This window comes from Podarcis melisellensis, assembly GCF_964234715.1.
Source record: "Podarcis melisellensis genome assembly, chromosome: 1".
Taxonomy (NCBI): Eukaryota; Metazoa; Chordata; class Lepidosauria; order Squamata; family Lacertidae; genus Podarcis; species Podarcis melisellensis.
Genome location: NC_138528.1, coordinates 19,782,717 through 19,804,782, shown reverse-complemented (window position 1 = coordinate 19,804,782; position 22,066 = coordinate 19,782,717). Strand labels below are relative to the sequence as shown.

The 22,066-nt window shown below is 43.0% G+C and overlaps 2 protein-coding genes across 5 annotated transcripts in view; both read left to right on the top strand.

Moving 5' to 3' along the window:
- LOC309378999 (uncharacterized protein) overlaps positions 1-22,066 on the top strand; it is a gene marked incomplete at its 5' end in the record, with an annotated part of 437,816 nt that overhangs the window by 113,273 nt on the left and 302,477 nt on the right. The gene's annotated exons all lie outside the window — the stretch shown is intronic.
- TUNAR (transmembrane neural differentiation associated intracellular calcium regulator) overlaps positions 1-22,066 on the top strand; it is a 56,160-nt gene that overhangs the window by 1,864 nt on the left and 32,230 nt on the right. The window contains exon 2 of one of the 4 annotated variants that reach the window (XM_081916370.1): positions 8,484-8,755. The exons of 1 other annotated variant lie outside the window; for it this stretch is intronic. In XM_081916370.1, coding sequence (XP_081772496.1) covers positions 8,720-8,755 — 36 coding nt within the window. In that variant the 5' untranslated portion in view covers positions 8,484-8,719. Of the gene's footprint in view, positions 1-8,465; positions 8,756-22,066 lie in introns of all 4 variants that reach the window. 2 more of the 4 variants (XM_081916369.1, XM_081916371.1) reach the window with 2 other exon arrangements.

Genomic DNA, 22,066 nt, shown 5'->3' with positions numbered 1-22,066 from the left:
AACCAGTCAGTGGAGCAGGTTTAGTCCCACGGAAGTTTCCTGACCGTGACCTCACATGCTTGATTCTAGTCACATTTACCTAGAAGTAAATCCTAGCAGTATTGCTGCTACTTACTTTCAAAAAAGTGTGCCGGAATCCTAGGCATGCTAAGTCCCATTGTGCTCAGCATCATGCTGAGGGTGCTTGGGACTGCAACCTTAGTATCACTATTCTGCTAATTTCCAAATGTCTTGCATCAAATTAAGGCATTTCATAAAGAAAAAAAAAAGATTCAGTCAAGAAAGTTTGTCGAAGATGAAAACAGTTGCACAGAACAGTGCTTCAGAAAGATTAAGTCCTTTCACGCTCTTCATGAGCACAGATTCCTTAAAAGCATTTTTGAAAAGCGATTTCCTAAATTCCATTTCCCATCCCTTTACATCTAGTACTCAACCAAATCATTTCAATAAACTTTGGAAGCCTGAATAATACTATTCAGCACAGTGAAACGGAGCAGAGCACAAAACTGACAGCCAGAGCATTAATATTACAGTCTCAGCCTTGAAACATGTTTTGATTTTTTCGACTGCATTATTTGAAATGTACACACACACACACACACACACACACACACATGTGTATACTTTCCTAGAAGCTAATCCAATGAAATAAGATATCCCCAAATTTCTACAATTTTCAGTGCATAGAAACTTGAAGAGAAGTTATTTTCCTGTTCATGATTTTAAGCCAATAATGGGGAGCTTAACTAAACTTTAATAAGACTAATTGAGAGGATAGCTGTATTCTTCTCCAGTAACCTGATGCAATTCTCTCTCTCTCTCTCTCTCTCTCTCTCTCTCTCTCTCTCTCTCTCTCTCTCTGCCTTTTGGGCATTTGCACTAAGTTAAAGAATAATAATAATGTGTGTGTATTTATGCAGCAGTTATAACTGTTAATTTGGGTAACTTACTGGACAGTTTTTTTCTCTTTTTTGAAGTACAAATCTGCTTAGGGTGAAAAGGATTTCAGGCAGATGATGACTCTTGAGATTCAGTGAATTCGCACATTGCATGTCCTGTCTCATTACATGGTTGTACAGGAAGATGATCATTTCCCCAATGAGCTTCGACAACAAACAGAGGATGTGCAAATACATCACCGCATCGTATTCAGAGATAATCTGATTCTTATATGATGTTTGGAATGGAAATTCTGCAAATTCATCCTTATTACTTCTGCAGACTGACACGTCTCTTTCATAAGATTAAAAACAAAATCTACTTAGAAAAGAAGCAATGGGAATGCGAATAATATAATTTGGTCCAAGGCTATGGGCCTGATTCAGACCCTTTCCTACACACAGCCCCCCTCCATGTACAACTCTCAATATGTGGTGCTATTAGGAGAGGAGAAGCACATGGGAGCCCCGTACTCAAAACAAGGGTGCATAAGAAAGGGAAGAGAGACCGTGGTTGAGGATTATGACATTTATTACGTTTTTGCATTTGACTGATGGGGTGAGACGTTTTGTTGCCTGTGAGAGACCGCTGCAGAAAATCAGAGAGGCAACTTCAGCAATGTTGCAAAGGCTGCTTAGGCGCCCTCTTAGTTTCTGCATTGCTTCAGGGGTGGTGGTGGTGGTGTTTGCCTGGAGCACGAGAGATGAAATATGCACCGCAGGAACCTTTGCAACATAGCAGGGAAGGCTGGGGCACACCTCTTAGCTCAGAAGCCACTTGCGCCAGCACATGGTCTGAGGGCTCTGCCCCAGTGTCCTCTGCAACGTTCACTTTGCTGATGGATCGCATTGGGTTGCGTGGGTCTCCCACTGCTGATGCAGCCCCATGTTGCTGATGGCGCAATGCATCTGCTTCCCTTGGGATCTCGTAAGTAGGTGCATGATGGAGAGAGGGGAGCCACTATTAGAGTAGGCTGCATCAAAAAGCATGCTCACACCAGTGAACCTCTTGGAATGCTTGTGAAAGGAATGGCTAACTTTATTCCCTGCCAAGGTAGTTGTGTAATCAAAGGGGGGGGACCCCTTTGTTTTGCCATCTACAGGGGACTAAGGCCCTGTTTTTATGCTTATTTCCCATGCAGGCAAGTTGAGGGACTCAAGGCAGACTTTACTCAAGCACATCTGATCCCGTGAAGAAATGTTCTATGTGTACTGTAGATGAGACTGGAAATATATGATAAAGATCACCCACTCTTTTTAAAAATAATAAGAATAAAAGAAGTTAAAAACAGCTTTATAAGTGAGGGAAATGGGGATATGTGGGGATATCGTGCTAGAGAATAGGGGGAGTCACTTGCATCATTTCTTCAAACTAAAAAATGCCATTAAAAGCTGTCAGTATCCCTATCACAACAAACAGAGAGATACCATACTGGTCCTTCTGTTCTCCCCCTCATGGAAGGGGTGATTTAGATCAGGAAAACAGCACAGGGAGAAGTGTTGACTGTTCTTTCCCCAGCATCTTGGACCTATTCTTATGCAGGTTCCTAACAGCAGCTTTGAACTTATTTTTCTTTAAAAAAAGGAGATCCTCATGCACTTTATTTATTTATTTATTTATTTATTTATTTATTTATTTATTTGCACCATAATCTAATTTCACCTTCATCACCTCACAAAATTCTGGGAAGCCATTCCCAGTTCTGGCACCTAAGCCATGAGAGCTTATCTTAAATTTCACAGAAGGTGTTTTTCTGAGGGAAAAGTCTGAGATTTCCTCTTTTCTCTCCTCAACCCCTCACCTGGAAAAAAGGAGGCCTCTTTGCAGATTCCCCCCCCCCAAATATTCTTCACGTCTCTCCCCCCTTTTGGGGACAGTTGCCTTAGAACAGGGAGAGATCCAAGACATTGTGGAGGATTTTAAATGATGGCCAGGCTGCCAGCGCAGTTGCTGCTTCAGCACCAACCTTAAGAAACCCACCAATTAGGGAAAAAGGAAGAAGCTTTGTAACTGCTACTATGCTGATGATGAACCCCATCCCTGAGAAGCTGTTGGAGAATTCCTCCTCTCTCTGGAGAAGTTTGGCGGAAAGCCCCTATCCCCAGCACAATTTCTCTGCGCGCAAATAGGATGCAGAATTTCTGCAATCAAATTATGCCTCTGCTATCCACATGCAGCCTTTAATGGCCATTCGCTGTTCCAGATCACCCCTGAGGGAGCATTGCTGGAGCAGAAGTAGGTTCGGCCAAGGGAAGCAGTATGAATAGTGCACTGAAACACTGCAGAAATTGACTATTAGGAGTGTAACTTAGGTCAGCAAACTCTGGCTGTGGCTGGTATGTGCAGAGGTATGTGATACTTCCTTGCAAGGCTTGATCTGCAGCTTCATGAAATAATTAGGTATTGAACAGTAAGTGTAATTTAAACACACTTTTCACACTTTCCAGGCCCAGGCCCATGCAGAGCTTATCTGATACCAGGGCAAGAGCCCCCTGCCGGCTAGGAGGCACAGGGCATTCTTGGCATTTCATCATTTTATTTGTATGCCGCATTTCCACAGCTAAAAAAACAATGCTCAAGGCGGCTTACAGCATGACAAGATTTAAAGGTAAAGGGACCCCTGACCATTAGGTCCAATCGTTACCAACTCTGGGGTTACAACGCTCATCTCGCTTTATTGGCCGAGGGAGCTGGCGTACAGCTTCCAGGTCATGTGGTCAGCATGAATAAGCCGCTTCTGGTGAACCAGAGCAGTGCACGGAAACACTGTTTACCTTCCCGCCGGAGCGGTACCTATTTATCTACTTGCACTTTGACCTGCTTTTGAACTGCTAGGTTGGCAGGAGCAGGGACCGAGCAATGCGAGCTCACCCCGTCACGGGGATTCAAACCGCCGACCTTCTGAATAGCAAGTCCTAGGCTCTGTGGTTTAACCCACAACGCCACCCGCATCCCCCTATGAAAAGATTTACATAATTACAAAAGTCATAAACAATAAATAAACCACATCAAGAAGATACACAACCGAATGGGAAACAATTTCCACATAAATCAAAATCTAAAACTAAGAATACAGCATTAATATCACAGTTTAAAATGACATAGGTAAAAAATAGCAGCAATTTAAACAAAAAACAGAAACAAAACAAAACAAAACAGAGCCCTCTCTGCCCAGCAGCAGCGGTGGCAGCAGTCCTTTATAGAGCCCATCAGGCCCCGCCCTAGACCAGGTGGTGAGTGGCAGGACTGGGGCCCTCAGGCGCTGAGCAGGGGAGTCCTTCTGGGTGGTAGCTGCAGCAGCAGTTCTTATAGGCCTGTCAGGTTCCGCCCTGGGCCAGGTGGTGAGTGGCATGACTGTGTAAGTCCATCAGCACCCCTCTGAGGCCTGGAGCAAGTGTACTCTGCTGCCCCACCTCTGCCCAGGCCTGTCCAGGACTAATGCTGAGCATGAACTCAACCCCTCACACACATTTTGCTGACCCATTCACAGAGTTGTGAAATGGTGCGGACGTTCTGATGGTTCTCCAAGAGAGGGGCGGAAATTCCAGGAATGGAGGCAAATTCTTCTTTGTTCTTCTTGAGGGATGCTGACTGGCAGCTGTCGTTTCCCCTGAGAAGGCCTTTCGAAGAAAAGCTATGTCTTCATGTAGTTATCTTGTAATCAGTTGATCATTGATGCTTGTAAAGACGTCAGACCATAAGAAGAGCCTGCTGGATCAAGCCCTCAAGTCCAGCATCCTGTTCTCACTAGGGCCAATCAGATGTCTGTGGGAAACCTACAAGCAGGATTTGAGCACAAGAGTGATCTCCTTTCCTGTGGTTTCCAGCAACTAGTATCTAGAAGCATTGCTTACTCCAACGTGGAGGCAGAGAATAGCCATCATGACAAGGAGCCATCAATAGCCCTCTCCTCCATGAATTAATCTCATCCTCCTTGAAAGCCATCTAAGTTGGTGGCCACCATTGCTTCCTGTGTGCAAAGAAATAACTTATCTGCCCCAACTCTTCAAATTTTCAGGTTCATTGAGTGTCTGTGAATTCTGGTGTTCTGAGGGAGGGAGAAAAGTTTTTCTCCATCCACTTTCTTTCATGCCACGCATAATTTTATAAACTTCTATCATGTCACCTCTTAAGTCCCAAAAACTGCATTTTTTCTTCGTAGGAGAGTAACTCCATCCCCTTGGTCACTTTGGTTCTAGATCTTTTCTGACTCTATGTTTTTGAGGTGAGTTGACCCATGCATGGCACTTCATAAGACCAAATAATCAGCTGATTTTCACTGCTATGCAGACCACCAGTCCCTTCAGAAAGTTACAGTTCCTAGAGTTCTCTGTGAGGAAGAGGAATTGACAACCACTTTGAGAATTGTAGCTCTGGGCAGGAAACAGGGGTCTCCTAACAGCTCTCAGCACTCTGACTACAGCTTTTTCTTATTCATTCTCTACCAATTAATGAAAAAATAAATTTCATATGAATATTATCGTTTGTGTGTATGCATGTGTGTGTATGTGAAATTTAGGTGATGTTCTCATGTGAGTTTTGTTTCACTTAACCTTACTTTGAGGTGACTGATGGGGGAGTAGAGATGGAGGCAAAATTACTTTTTGTTTGCGTTTTAATGGGGAAATTCCCAATTAACACTTCTTGAAACAACACGCAAAGTGAAACGTCGCTATCCTTTGGAATTCATACTTCTCTGAATTTTGCAATGCGGTTCTCCAGTCAAACAATATGCACCAAATGTATATATTGGGTGTGTATGTGCAGAGGAATACATATGTTGGGGAAAGCAATATACAAAAATGCATTTTATCATGGGAAATTTCTTGCAGAAATGTGTTAGTTCATTATTAGCTAAAAGTACATACAATCATGTGTTCATTAGGAGAATTTTGCACTTAAAAGCTGATGAATCTTCATGAGGATTTTCTTCTTCTTGCAAATGCCACAAAATGTGGAGAAATAAATTTAAGATTGGGAAAATGAAGACATTGGGGGAAAACAGTATTGGGAGATTAATATATGGTGCCAGCTGTTGGGCAAGTAAAAGCAGGTCTTGGGTGAAAAGGGCTTCACTGATCAGCACTGCCTGCAAAGCCCCTTGCCAAACACTTCTCTGGCAGCGACAATCAGTTGTCTGTCGGCACTTGGGAAGAGTGTGCACAGTTTCCCCAGTGCTGACAATCAGCTTATTGTTGGAGTGTGGAAAGAATGGCACACTTCCTCCCTACCCTGCAAAGGCAAAAATGGGTCATGTGATGTCATTGTGACATTAGGTGTCAAACTTAGCCCACGGGGTTTGAATGTGGAGGTAAGAATCTGGCCTACCACCCAGATCCTGTGACCCACACCTGTTATAGATAATCATAGAATCATAGAATTGTAGAGTTGGATGAAAATATTGTTGTTGTTGTTTGGTTGTTTAGTCGTGTCTGACTCTTCATGACCCCATGGACCAGAGCACGCCAGGCACTCCTGTCTTCCACTGCCTCCCGCAGTTTGGTCAAACTCATGTTAATAGCTTCGAGAACACTGTCCAACCATCTTGTCCTCTGTCGTCCCCTTCTCCTTGTGCCCTCAATCTTTCCCAACATCAGGGTCTTTTCCAGGGAGTCTTCTCTTCTCATGAGGTGGCCAAAGTATTGGAGCCTCAGCTTCCGGATCTGTCCTTCCAGTGAGCACTCAGGGCTGATTTCCTTAAGAATGGATATATTTGATCTTCGTGCAGTCCATGGGACTCTCAAGAGAAAATATTAGAATATGAAATATGAAAATATTATAAATAAACTATGTTTAGAAATTGTTATTTTGTGAGAAAGTACATGTTTAAATGTGATTTTTCCAGCAGTTTTTCCCCTGTATTATTGTTGTTGTTGTTTGCATTTTAATGTGGAAATAGCAGCGAAGCCACTTATGAATGAATGCATGTGACAGTGACTAGCTCCAGAAATGAACTGATGGCACCCATCCCTAGCTACTGGGCACTGAAGAGTCTCTCTGCCAGAGCTTCTGGAGAGTCACTGTCAAAGTTAACAGTACTAAACCAATGGTATGATTTAAGGCAGTTCCATGGAACCCGGCTAATGTCTAAGAGAAATACTGCAAACTCCTCTTGAAATACAGTGGTTGGGCTTTGACTGCGGCTTTCCGAATTTGGAAAGTAAACTTCCATTGGCTGCAATGCAGTGGTGTCAGATGAGCCAAACCATGTAATTTGGCTAAATTTTAGTCAGAATTCTTTGAACTTCCTTCCAAATGATTCAACTGTTTTACCTGAGTAGGAGCCTCACATTCACATTTACTTCATTTGCAACATAATGAATACATATTATTAGATATGTGAACATAAACTTGCAAGCAGCATGTGAATGTACTTTCCCTACTTGTGATTCGCAGCAACTGATATCAAGAGACATAGTATCAAGAGACTGATAGCCTTTTCTCCATGAATTTAACAAACAAACAAAATAATAGGGGGGGGGGGCATTCCACAAATGGAGAAACTGCCAGTGAGAGGAACCTGTCGCTTGTCAGCGCTGCTTTTAGCATAACTACAAAGGCTTAATTCTGTGTCTGAGCTTTCCAGTCAGTTTGAAGGGGATCTGGGCAAAGCTCTATTATTGAATACTCTTCTGAGTTGGTGGGCAGCAACAGCAGGCAGAGGCAAGGCATCAGTGCTGTGATCTGTGGCAGTGAGTTAGTAGGCCAGGGCCCCATGTTAAATTTCCAGCATCTTCAAGTGAAAGGAACAAGCAATGATAAGAAGATGTATGCCTGAAATGTATGTGTCTCCACCCCCATCGTTCAGCCTGGATACTGAGATCCAGCTCCAAGGGCTTTCTGGCAGTTCTTTCTCTGTGAGAAGTGAGGTTACAGGAAACCAGGCAGAGGGCCTTCTTGGTAGTGGCACCCACCCTGTGGAACGCCCTCCCATCAGATGTCAAGGAAATAAACAAGTATCTGACTCCAGAATCTCAATCACCTTGGTTATTCTCTCCCATGTCTCCATCACTCCCTCTCTTAAGGATCACAGTTCTTTGGATCATCTCTCTTTTGAATTCAGAGTAAGCAGCCCCAGAGTGAATCAGCCTGCGGCCTTTTCTCTCGGCTGGAGGATTTCCCCTTTCCGGCGAATTTGTCGCCTCTCTTATCCCAACCGCTTTCTAAAGAGAAGGCAGAATTTCTAACGCTTGACCTAACACAGGTTAGGAAAGGAGAAACGGGGAGTTTCTTGTTTTAATCTTCTTTTAAAGCAGAGGGAAGTCATTTGTCGGCAGTGCAAAACTGAGCTGCAATTACAGAATATGCACTATGTGGGAATTGCGAAAGTTTGTTCATTAGAAAATAATTGCCTCTTTGTAGGGGGGATGGGCAAAATTTTGTTGCAGTGGAGTAAAGGAGATGCACCCTCCTCCTTTTTGGTTAGCTACTCCAGAGCTTCACTAAAATACTTCTCTCTCTCTCTCTCTCTCTCTCTCTCTCTCTCTCTCTCTCTCTCTCTCTGTCCTCCTCCCTTTCCTTTGGAGTCTCTGATGACAGCACAGATCTCGGAATGAAGAACCTCTCCAGGCTGATTGGAAATGGCATTGCAGAGCTGAAACGTAACTGGAGGAAACATACCTCTCAATGAAGAAAGTACAATGCACTTGAAAGCTCTGACTCCTGGTGAAGAATTCAAGCCTAGAGAAAACTTGTCCGCTTGGCTGGGAAGGATGGGTTGGACAATCTTCACGCATTCCAAAGGGAATCTGGATGCCATGCTGAGCTTAATCTCTGCAGCATGCTCGGTGATTTTCTCCTCCTGATGCATTGCATGGTAAGGCCATTTCTCTTCTCGTAGCAAATGCTGGTTTCAGTTTGAAAGCATGTAAAACTGTGCTTGTCGTTTCCTTATTATTGTAATCAGGCATCTAGGTCCTCAATGCTTGTGGCTTAAATGTTTTATGGTGTCTTTTTTAAAAAAAATAAAAATAAAAACATTGGCCAGGTTGTGATTTGTATTGTATTCTGGGGAGCAATATAAGATTATGGATTTGGTCCTGCTGTCACTTGTGTGTGGCTGAGTTCCACCGATTCAGCGGGACATATACATGAGTACCTATGCATGGGATTGTAGTCTATAATAGCCTTGTTACAATGTATGACCAAGGTAATTTGGCTGTTGAAAAGTGGCCTTCTACTATCTCTGATCCCTGCATAAGACAAAGGGGTAATAAAGAAGAAGACTTCTCTGGCTTTTCTGCTGTGTTAGACTTGGATTCTACAGACACTAGGCAGGTAAAGAAAGTTTGTAGGTGGTCACCACTCAACTTTATGACAACGAAACCATTTCCACAGCCGTTTTCTCAGCACAATTACTGCAGGCTACATGTGCAACTGTAATTGCATGGAAAAAGTATTGCGTGAGCCATCGGCACACTGGTCCCCCGTTGCAGCAATTTCCACGATTGCGGCAGTACTTTGTGCTGTCACTCCTGTGGAGGAAATCACTGCCAAGTGTGTTTGTGAACTTTTAGTAAATGCGATATTTCTCCCTACATTATCATATGCTTAGAGGTAGCGAGTGTAAAGCAAATGACAACACACTCAAACAACAAAACATCCCTAAGCTACAAAAGCAATCTAACATTAGCAACTATGCACAGTAGCCCATTCAAATGACAATTCTGGGGACTGATGGAGTGTGTGTAGGAGGCAGCGGGTCACCAGATTGTAGAAACAGTGGGATTTTCCTCTTTAGGACTGGAATCTTAAGCAAACTTACGACAAACCCAGACTCATTGAAATCAAGTAGGTTTCTTTTTGATCGAGCTGAAGGCTCCCTTGAGGTAAAAATATATCATTCACACCAATGGATGCCTGTTGTAGTAGCATTTTGTTCTTATAATTTCTGGACATCAATATATTTTAAATTGGCTGGACAAGTCAGGCAAAAGTTGGAATACCTGAAATATTGATAAGACATTATGTATATATTGTCCTGAGGAATCACAGTGTGAGCATGAGGAAGAAAGACACGAAGCGAAACTCCTTTGTTTGGACAGTCAGTGCATGAGTAATAAAGACAACATAGAGGTGTTTTGTAAGAGAATGGTTGCGGTGGTGTTGCGTCCTTTGCTGGCACCCGGGGCATGTGCACATGCATGCACATGTACTGGGCAGGACAGGGGGCAGGGTGAGGAGGGTGAACAAAACCGGCTGTGCCAGCCCAGCACTCAGCAACGACACCATGGAGGGTTTCTGGGGCTGCTCTGTGCCGCTTGCCTGCCTGCCCACACAGGGCGGCCATTCAGCAAGGGGGCCGGGGACATGGTGGCAAGACAACCTTGGCAGGCAGGGTGGCACAGGGTGGCAGGACAACAACCTTGGCAACCAGCAGCAGGCAGGGATCCCTGAATGGGTGTGCCTGGTTCACAAAATTGTGTGCCAGGGGCTATATCCCCTGTCTCCCCCCCCCACGCTACATCCCTGACTGGTTGTGCCTTGCAGAATCTAGAAGTGTTCAAACGCACAAGTCAAACAGTGACCCAGATGATGACATGGTGTGGTTACAGACTGGGGCTGAAGGTCAGAAGTTATCAAAGCAGGAGAAATAAGGGACAGAGCAGAATGGTGTAAATAAATAATATATATATTTTTTAATTTATACCCCACCCTTCCCGGCTCAGAAAACCGGGCTCAGGGCGGCTAACAACAAATTTAAAACATTTAATTGTGATACAACAAAAAACAGCATAAAATACAGTATAAAAGCATGAATAACAATAAAGTTCTAAAATCAATTTAGGGGGAAATCCATCCAATAAACATTAGATGATCACCAGGGCTAGCTGGCTAAATTAGTCCTATTTGGGCCAGCAAGGAGACCAGGGGAGAATTAGCTGTGGGATCCCAGAGTGGGTAAACTTCATAAAAAGGGGAGGGGGAGGGAAGGGAAGGGAAGGAAGGGGAATAAAAGATCAGGCTAAATTCAAATTGAAAGCCAGGAGGAATAGCTCTGTCTTACAGGCCCTGCGGAAGGAGGTTAAATCCTGCAGGGCCCTGGTCTCATAGGACAGAGCATTCCACCAGGTCGGAGCCATCACTGAGAAAGCCCTGGCCCTGGTGAAGAATAATCTGACTTCCTTAGGGCCCGGGACCTCTAAACTATGGTTATTCATGGACCTTAAGGTCCTCTGCGGGGCACACCAGAAGAGCCGGTCCCGTAAATACGAAGGCCCTAAGCCGTAAATATGAGGGCCCTAGGAGAAGTACAAATGGATTAAAAGGAGGTTATATGGGAAAGTACAACAACTAGACTTGGAGGAGGTGCCATTTATACTTGTTGTGGGATTCAGTTCCCATCATCTCCAGTTTACAGAAATGGGTAGTGGATAATGAGAAAGATCTCTGCCTCTCCCATAGACCTTGGAGAGCCACTGCCGGAAGTCTAATGACACTGTCTTAGATGCACTAATAAGGTGACCTGCTACAAGGCAGCTTCCTAGAACACAAGCAAAAGCTGCAGTTCCCAGCACCCTTAATAAAAGTTCCCAAGATTCCTTGGGGGAAGTCATGTGCTTTGAAGGTATGGGGTGTACGTAGTCGAGGATTAAGCACAGAAGGTTATCATTCTGCAGCGAATGTCCGGGGAGGCAGTATATCTGAAGATCTCTGCTGGATCTTCTTTTCCAGCATCCTGTTCTCACAGTCACCAACCGGACATCTATGCAAGCGAAACATGAGGTCAACAGCACTCTCTCCACACTGATTCACAGCAACTGATATTCAGAGACATATTGAACCCAACAGTGCAGAGTGAACATATCCATCCTGGCTAGTAGCCACTGATAGTCTTATCTGTTATGAATTTGTTGAACCCCTTTTAAAGTCGGTGGCCATTACTATAGCAGGCAGGAGTGAATTCCACAGTTTAACTATTTATTATTATTATTATTATTATTATTATTATTATTATTCCTATTATTATTATTATTATTATTATTCGCTGTGTGAAGAGAGATCCCCTTTTGTCTTTTCCTGAATCTTCCAATATTCAGCTTCATTGGATGCCCCCAAGTCCTAGTGTAGGCGGTACTTATCTACTTTTTCTATACCATGCCCAACTTTATACACCACTACTCACTTTTCTTTGAAACTAAGAAGCTCCAGATGTTTTCACCTTTCCTCATAAGGTATTTGCTCCAACCCTTTGGTCACGTTGGTCGCCCCTTTCTGAACTTTCTCCAGCTCTACTCTCCCCTATTTGGTGAGAGGGCCAGAACTGTACACAGTATTCCAAGAAAGAGGGCATGCTGTGGTTCTCAAGGAATCTTGGATTGCACAGACACCTCTGGTGTTGGTGCAGCATTGAAAAAACATGGTTGGGAGAGGTGATACTGAAGTTCCATCTGAGACGGTCCATTCACATGCACAAGTCACTACCAGTCTCTGGAGTGATCAAATAGTGAATATGCTTGGCCCTTAGTCCTAAACCGAGATGGGGGAAAATATAGCTGCTTGCAGTACAGGCAACCCCCTAATTATTCACATTCTTCTATGCAACCCTGCTTACTATACATATTTTTGCAAATATTTTTGCCTAATTGCACAATGCAATTTTTTGTATGTTGACTTCACTCATAGATACATATGCTTCTCCCCATTTTGTACACAATTTTTGGTTGGAGAACCATCAGAGCAGTGCAAATTTCAAAGGATAGCTGCTTTGTGGTTCACTCCCCGCCCCCAGGAAATGTAAATCAGGGAGGTTCACATTAAAAAGCGAATTGAATTCCTTCCCCATTCATATGATGGTGCATCCACAGTAAACCATTCACTATGTTTTCTGTGACATCCAAGCACCCTCATTGAAGGATCTTAAATACCACGAAATACTATTCCCTCTAAAGAGGATTTGAGAAGAGAGAGGTACCGATAATTCCATGAAAAGCACAAGAGAACAGGGCAGACTTTGCCTGGCCCTTTAGAAAGAATAAAGATGGTGTCGGGCAAACATGCCTAGGGTGTGAGCTCTAACGTTTAGGGGCCACCACAGAAAAAGCTCTTTCAACAATAGCCATACATCTGACCTTCAAAAGGACATAGGAGGAAAAGATCATAAATGAACCACATTTGAGAAAATCATTATTACAGCTCTTATTTGTTTGTTTGTTTGTTTCATTTATGAATCACTTCCCATGAAGGATTTGCTGAAAAGGCATGTCTTCAACAGGTGCCGAAAGCCCAATAGAAAAGGTGTCTGAGGAAGTTGTAAAGGATAGGAACCATCACCCTAAAGGGCCGATTCCAACATTGTGTGGCGCAAACCCTGGTTAGGATAGTTTTAAGCATTTCCTGTGGTTAGAACTGAACATTGAGGCAAATTCTGACTTACGGCACTCAATCCAGTGAAAAGTGAGGTGAAGCTAACATGTGACTAAAAACAATTCATGTGAGTAAAGGTTTTGTCAAGTTGGGTTCCTTCATTGTCATGGCAGCAGTCATTAAGCTTGGGGCATAATTCCCTTTTTTCTCTTCTAAACAGAGTCACTTTAATAACATTATTTTTGCTCACGTAAATCTTTCCTTACTGTGTAATTACAGCAAGCAAACTAGGTCAATAACAGATATCTCAGTTTTTTTAAGCTCTGTAAATGCATTATTTAGCAATCTTTTCCAACTGCAAAAGTTTACAATTAATTACAGGTCCAGAAGCACAAGTAAATATATTTCAACTGAAGCTTGTATTTTAATAATTTGTATATTTTTCATATAGTAAAAACTAAGGAAAAGTTCGGTAACAGCAGTCATGAAATTAAAAGACGCCTGCTCCTTGGGAGAAAGGCGATGGCAAACCTAGACAGGATCATTAAAAGCAGAGACAACACCTTGCCGACAAAGGTCCGTGTAGTTAAAGCTATGGTTTTCCCAGTAGTGATGTATGGAAGTGAGAGCTAGACCATAAAGAAGGCTGATCGCCGAAGAATTGATGCTTTTGAATTATGGTGCTTGAGAGTCCCATGGACTGCAAGAAGATCAAACCTATCCATTCTTAAGGAAATCAGCCCTGAGTGCTCACTGGAAGGACAGATCGTGAAGCTGAGGCTCCAATACTTTGGCCACCTCATGAGAAGAGAAGACTCCCTGGAAAAGACCCTGATGTTGGGAAAGATGGAGGGCACAAGGAGAAGGGGACGACAGAGGACGAGATGGCTGGACAGTGTTCTCGAAGCTACAAACATGAGTCTGACCAAACTGCAGGAGGCAGTGGAAGATAGGAGTGCCTGGCGTGCTCTGGTCCATGGGGTCACGAAGAGTCGGACACGACTAAACGACTAAACAACAACAAGGAAAAGTTCAAAGTTAGAAGGGTCATTTACCCTCTCCAAAGTCCTGAACCAGTATGAGGGACCCAAGTGTAAGCAGTACTGCAATTTTGATGGTTTTTTTTGGGGGGGGTAAGGTTCATAGTGAGGAACAATTTTGGGGTGGTATGTGATGTTTTCATCAAAAGGGAGAAAAATCTGCCCTTTGCTATGAGATTATGACTGTCCCCAAGTGCTACATCTCTCCTTGCGTGTCAATCCTGAAGTTGGGAGATCAGTAAATTAAGATCCGGACTCTCTGGGAGAGAGACATAGTACATTCATGAGAGTCAACCTTCAGCCAGAGAACTACCCAAGACAAGAGGCTTGAGCAAGCGCCCATCTCAGCTGGTCCTCCATACTGTGGTGTGATGCATTGTATTTCTATTTGCACTATGGTAATTGCATTTTTATGCAACTTTAGCCAATGCAAATAAGTAAGCAAATCCGAGCCCTTTCTTTGAACTCTTTTTGAGAGATGCATCTCTTTTTTTAATCATGGGTAAATGACCAACTTTTCTTAATTTGGGGAAAGTTTATGAGCCCCTCGCTACAATGGCCAATGTGCAAATTCAAATTTGAGTACTATAGAGAAACAGGAATCCTGAAATAACTTGAGTTTCCCTTACACCAACACATGATTCTGGATTCATTACACATGCTCAACTTTCCAGTTTGTTCTGCAGATCAGTAGTGACATGCAAGGAGCTTAAAACTGAAGCCTTAGAAATGGCTCTTGGTGATTTTCACTCTGAATGTTAATTTATTTGTTGCTTTTTGGGTGAAGAGGAGACAGAGAAAACACTTGTGGAATGGAGTTACTGGGGTGCAATTCTTTTATCTTGCATTAAGGAGATCTAGATTCCCCAGGCATCATGAGATACCCCCCCCCCCCGCCACATCTTTGAAAATGTAATTTTTCAGGATTTAACTGAGTCTGCAAGACATGATTCAAAGGTGTGGAGCAGGATTTGCTTACCTTTGGTGCACCAGATGTCCTTCATAGAATCATAGAATTGTAGAGGTGGAAGGGACCCAAGGGTCATCTAGCATAGCTGTCAACTTTTCTCTTTTCATGCTAGGAATCCTATTCAGAATAAGGGAATTTCCCTTTAAAAAAGGGAACCGTTGACAGCTATGTCATCTAGTCCAAGCTTGCTCCATCTTCCATGTGACACAGCCCTTTAGATAGTTGAAGATGGCTATCATAACTCATCTCCTCCTCTTATCCAGGCTAAACATACCCAGCTCTTTCAACTGCTCCTCATAAGGCTTACTTTCCTGATCCTTGTTCACTTTGGTTGCCCTCCTCTGCACAGGTTCCAGCTTGTCAACATCCTTCTTAAATTGTGGTGCCCAGAATTAGACACAGTATTCCAAGTGTGGTCTGACCAAGGCAGAACAGAGTGGTACTATTACTTCCCTTGAGCTGGACACTATACTTCTGGTGATGCAACCTAGAATAGCATTAGCTTTTTTGCTGCTGCATCCCACTGTTGACTCATGCTGAGCTTATGGTCTACTAAGACCCCTAGATCTTTTTCACATGTACTGCTGCCAAGCCAGCCGTCCCCCATCTTCTGTTTGCGCAGCTGGTTCTTCCTGCCTAAGTGCAGAACCTTACCTTTGTCCCTATTAAAATTCATGTTGTTAGTTTAGAACCAATTCTTCAATAGGTCCCGATTCTGTCTTCTACCCTTCCAAGTTTGGTGTCATCTGCAGATTGGATGAGCGTTCTCTCAATTCCTTCGTCCAAGTCTTTTAAAAAGACGCTGAACAACAAAGGGCCCTGGACAGAACCTTGCAGTACCCCACTTGTCACTTTTCCCGGGATGTTGAGGAACCATTAATCATTTCCAACTCACATCAGCCCCAACTGGCATGGCCAAGGACAGGGATCAAGGGAGTTGTAGTTCAGCAAACACCTGGAGGGCAAAAGGTTGGCCTGCCCTGATGTGAAGAAGATGCAGGCAAATGTATCTTCCTTCTTAAAGCATCTGGGGTCATCCATCTGCCAACACAGTCGTCGTTATCTGCTGGTGTATCATTACCATTTTAAAAGTATACTGCTTTTAGGTAGACACCTAAAATTTTAAGTGTATGCCTAAAGATGTAATTGTTGATACTCTTTAGAATTTTATCTTTATTTATTTATTTATTACACCTGTGAAGCATCTTGAGCACACATTTTAAATATGTAAAGGTGACTGATATACCCCCCAAAATAAATGAATGCAGTTAGAAGCAAAGAAGAATGGGAAGGAGGGCAATGGAAACAAGATGGAACAGAGCATGAAGATTTTCTCGTAAATGTTGAAAAATGGAAAAGAAAAGAAAATTACATTACATTAAAATTTAAAATTTAAAAGCACATTTGCTGTGATTATGCAAATGAAGTGGGGTTTCTGTAGGAATGCCTTAAAGCAATCCTAACCATGTTTACTCAAAAGTAAGTTCAATGGGACTTAGTCCCAGTTTAGTGGAGACAGGATTGCAGCTTTAGGGATTTTTGATTTTGAAAATCCCAAAAGACAAATCTAGACCAGCATGTGTGTGTGTTTGTAACTTCTGTAGTTGGGTATTCATTGTGTGTTTATGCAGATTTTTGAGAATATCCATAAATAAATCCAATGTGGTAATGGAAAACTATCCTGCTGAGAAATATCAAAGAAAGGCCATTTATTATGTGAAATTGGTACAGAATATTAATAGTGTTATTTGTGCCCAAACTTGGAAGATATGACATGAGCAGGTAATTGGTGCCTTTAATAAGGACACTGTAACTCTTCAATTGGAAGTAATCCCTCAAATTTATATAAAGAAGGGGGGAAATGTTTGGGAAGGTGGGTGGGAAAGTTTCTCCAAAACAAATCAGAAAATGAAGGAAATTCAGTTGATCACTCTTGTACTATCGATAAAACATTTTATCCACCAGAGGGACAGCTTTTATTAAGGCACCAGGCTTTTGGAGGAGAAGTAATTCTATAGCAGTACGTCCATGAAGATAAATTGCGCTATGAAGTCTCTACCTGTGTGACTGGCGAATGCTGCTCCATGTGAAATAGCAGAAGACAATTTAAATGATGGAGAGCATTGTTTTTCAGCCAGTTTAACTAGATATGAAATTATTAGAAGACAGTTTAATTGAATACATTGTTCTTGCCAGATACAACACCTGAAAATATAAGCTGGGTATGCAAGAATGCAAGAATAAATTTAACTGCTTTTGCACCAACCTTGGCCTGATCTCCTCGCTGATTTTGGAGATGGAGGTTGCAATCCTATGCACACTTATCTAGGATAAGCCCCATTGAAATCACTGGGGCTTACTAGGGCTCTGACATTATACAGCATGCATTTGGTAATCCCAGGGTTTTTTGCATTGCAAGGAAAATCTAAACAGAGTTCTGTACCTCTTCAAAAATCTGGGGGAACTCTCTCCACAAAGAGCCACTTCCCAGGAATAAAATGCCATGTTGCTGTGCATTTAATGACTCCACTTCCCAGGATAACCTTAGCATATGCCAAGCGGCACAGGTTCTATTGCTGCCTGGAACAAACCATCATCACTCTGGTGCTTGTGAATTAAACCATCACAGGGCAGGACCAATTGTATAGGCCAGGGGTAGGAACCTGTGGCCTGACAGATATTGCTGGACTCCAACTCTCCCTCCCGTAAAATTAAACCCATGGGTGCCAACTCCAAGATGATGGGCATTCCCTTTCAAATGTTGTGTGTGTGACCCATGTCTTGTGATCAATTATGCAGAGTGGGGCTTGCCTGGGGCCCCCAATATTGCTGACCCTGATTCCACCTGAGACTTCTGAAATGTCATCAAGTCCCATCAAGTTAATAATAATAATAATAATAATAATAATAATAATAATAATAATTTTTATTTATACCCCGCCCTCCCCAGCCAAGGCCGGGCTCAGGGCAGCTAACAAGCAATAATAAAAACAAGTTGAATGAATACAACTTAAAAACAACATTAAAATATTGAAACATTAAAATATTAAAATGTAGCCTCATCGCAGAAGGAGAAAGGAAAAGAAAAAAGAAAGAGGGGGAGGGAATCAAATTGGCTCCAAGCCAAAGGCCAGGCGGAACAACTCTGTCTTACAGGCCCTGTGGAAAGAAAGCAGATCCTGCAGGGCCCTGGTCTCATGAGGCAGAGCGTTCCACCAGGCCGGAGCCAGTGCTGAAAAGGCCCTGCCTCTGGTTGAAGCTAATCTAACTTCCTTAGGGCCCGGGACCACCAGGGTGTTGCTATTTATGGACCTTGAGGCTCTCTGTGGGGCATACCGGGAGAGGCGGTCCCATAGGTACGAGGGTCCTAGGCCGTGAAGGGCTTTAAAGGTCAAAATCAGCACTTTAAATCTGACCCTGTACTCCACCGGGAGCCAGTGCAGCTTGAAAAGCACTGGGTGAATATGCTCCCATGGCAGAGACCCCGTGAGGAGCCTCGCTGCAGCATTCTGCACCTGCTGGAGTTTCTGGGACAGCTTCAAGGGCAGCCCCGCGTAGAGTTCTTGGCGACAAGAACATTCTGTGGGCAACTAGATTGTCTATTTTAAAAAATTTAAAAGGAAGAAATACATTTCAGAAGAACAGACACAGTGCTGAAGCCCTCAGACTGCCTTGTAGTTACTAAAAAAAAAAAAGTTTGCATTTCCATACATCTGTCTTAAGGATTTCCCCCCAAAATCCACATGGAAATGGGATGAAACAGCCTTAGCCCCACCCTAACTGGGATGGACCAGCTGTTAATGGGGGACACTCAACCCCAGCCTGTCTTCAGTTTCAACAAGCTAGCCTCCTGCCACTTCCAGTCAGTGCAGAACAATTTCTACTCACCAACTCATAAGAAGGCAACTGGCCAATTACAAGTCTGTTACATAATTCTGCTATAGCACAAAAGCTGATTGTGAATTTAAATTATTTCTTTACATTGATCTTCACTTCAGGCGTGGATGGAGAAAAATCTATAGAGCGTGCATTCTTTGAAAAAAGGAAACAAGCCAATTGCATTTTTAAAAATAAAATAATAATAATAGTTTGTCAGGCATCCCGTTACATAATTATGAAAACAACCCAGAGAATACTTTGCCAGTACGAACTCTGTTGAAACTCAAAGTGCAAACAGAGCAATGAAAAAGGAAGTGGCGTATCCTTTGCATCCAGTATTGGATTTAAGCCCAGCTCCTCAAACCAGAGCGCCAATATAGAATCATAGAATTAGAAGGGATCCTGAGAGTCTTAGGGTTGCCATATTTCAAAAGGTTGTTGAGCTACTTCTTTTTTTTAGTTTTGAGCTATTTTCGGGAAATCACCAAAATATTGACTTCCGACATGGGTTGCCATACAGTATGTCTGGATTTTTTCCAGACTTCTGCGTTTTCAACCTGGACAATGCTCCCAAGTGCCATTTTCCAGCAATGTCTGGGAAAGATGTACGGCAACCCGAACAACCCCCTGCAGTGCAGGAATCTCAACTAAAGCATCCATTATATATTTTTTAATCATAATTTTTATTGATTTTTCTATATTTCATCTTAATTTCATACACATATTCACAGCTTAGGTTATTTGCTCAGAATGAGCTTTGACTTCCTTCCGTCTCTCTTTCTGACATCCCTATGACATTGAACATATCTATCGCATTCCCATAATCACTTCTTTATCATATATTAGCCTTTAGAAATCACATTATTATTTGTAAATATTTAAAAATAAATCAGCATCTTAATTTGCGTGCTGAGGTCCCCCAAGCACCCTTTCCCCAATAATTCACACATCACACATAATTTCTGTTTAAGGTTTTTGGCATAATTTAGGCCACAACTTTATTAGCATACAAATTGTGAGTGGTTGCATAGGCATTGGTTTTGACTATCTGTCCCCCCCCCCCCGCCTTGGGGACAGCACTGGCTCCCGGATTCCAGCGAAAGCCAGTGTGGAGGAACAAGATCAGGGATAACTGGAGCTGCGACACAGACCCTCAGCTTCTCCCTGCATGCTCCTAGGGGCTTACACGGCCCAAACCCGATTCCAGGGGTTTGGACGAAAGGATGGTAAGACCCTGAATTCCTTTAACGGAATTCCCGTGCAGCAACAGCATTGGAGGGGCAGGCACAGCCAATCCATACCCCTCCACCAACCAATTTAAACCAATGCCTAACCGCCAACCTTACAAGTTGTGACGATTTGCTACGTAGTAGGCAAAACCCAAAAGGCACACACTAATCAGCCAATTGGAAAAATTCCTACTAGGCCCCCGCACCAATGCGGACGACCCCATGACAGGCAATAGCAAGGTCAAGGCGAAAGCCCCAACAAGGGAGGGCGGGCGGGTGATCCGATGTCCACAGCAAAAGAGAAAGTAGCTTCTGTGGACCCTGCTTAAATACCCTCTGTTCCCTCCCCTAAATCTGCAACATCAAATTTGCCCCAGCAACAACAACTCCAACCAGTGCTAGGCTCCTTAACACCAACTTGCCTAGCTAAATACAGGGTGCTTTGTCCGGCCCCATCCGCAACACGTGCTCTCCTTTAGTGAGAACACGCTTTCTCATTACAAAACATTTCACGTTAATGCTACAAACGTTTTCATATGGGTACAATTTTCTTTCAAATAATAAATAAATTTGCTCCAGTCCTTTTGGTATTTTTCTTCAGGTCGATTCCTAATCCTCCCCATCAGCTTCGCCAACTCCACAAAAGCATCCATGATAGATGGCCACCCAAACTCTGCTTAAAAACCTCCAAGGAAGGAGAGTCCACCCCATGAGGCAGATTACGCTGAAAGTGAGGGAGGGTGTGGCCCTAGGTCACCCAGTAAATTTCATAGGCAAGTAGGGGATTTGAACCTTACTCCCCCAGGTCCTAGTCTTACACTCTAACCACTGTACTACACTGGTTCATGGTAAGAGTATTTACTCACAGAGGAGACCCACTGAGTTCAATGGATTTACTCAGTGAATATGCTTAAGATTACAGTTGTGCAACCCAATCCTATGCATATTTGCTTCAAAATAAGACCCATTCAATTCATTGGGGACTACTCCCAAGTTTCCATTGGGCCACAGCCTTAATTAGTGGGGAAGTCAGTGTAAGGGAAAACTGCAATTGGTGAGACTAAGAATTAAGACCACAACAATTTATTTTCAAAGCTATTTTGATTCTGGTGTGTTCACAGCCATAACTAAAGAAAAGAACACTAAAGATTATCTTTCATCCAAACAAAGAATGGCAGCTTCTGTTAATTAAATTATAATCAGTTTCACACTTTCCTTAGTATCTCATGAGAATAATCTATATTGAATTTTTTGTGATATGTAAATTTACTTAAATGTAATCACTTAATTAATCAGTTAAAAGTCAGGTAATAGTGCAAGCCTGGACATGTCTAATCAGAAGTAAGTTCTATTTAGATTATTATTGTCAGGGGCAATGCAGCAATAAATCACACATAGTACATGAAGTTAACTCTTTCTTAGAAGAAACAAGGTCTCCTCAGGAGTGTCAGGCCTAATGAGCACAGCAACTCTTCTGGGTAGGACTTGGCCCTATGAGGCATTTGTGGAGACTGAAGGTCCCCATCTTCCCACAGCTGCCTAAGTCTCCTCCTTTCCCAGATTTTCCCCAATAAATCTGAGACTATCCCAGTGTGCTTGCCTTTGCTCCTCCCACTTCATCCCTTTCCTGGTGCTGGGCAACCACAGGAGGGGAGGGATTTTTGCAGAAGGAGGAAGAGACACCTTTGCTTCTTCACCAGCCT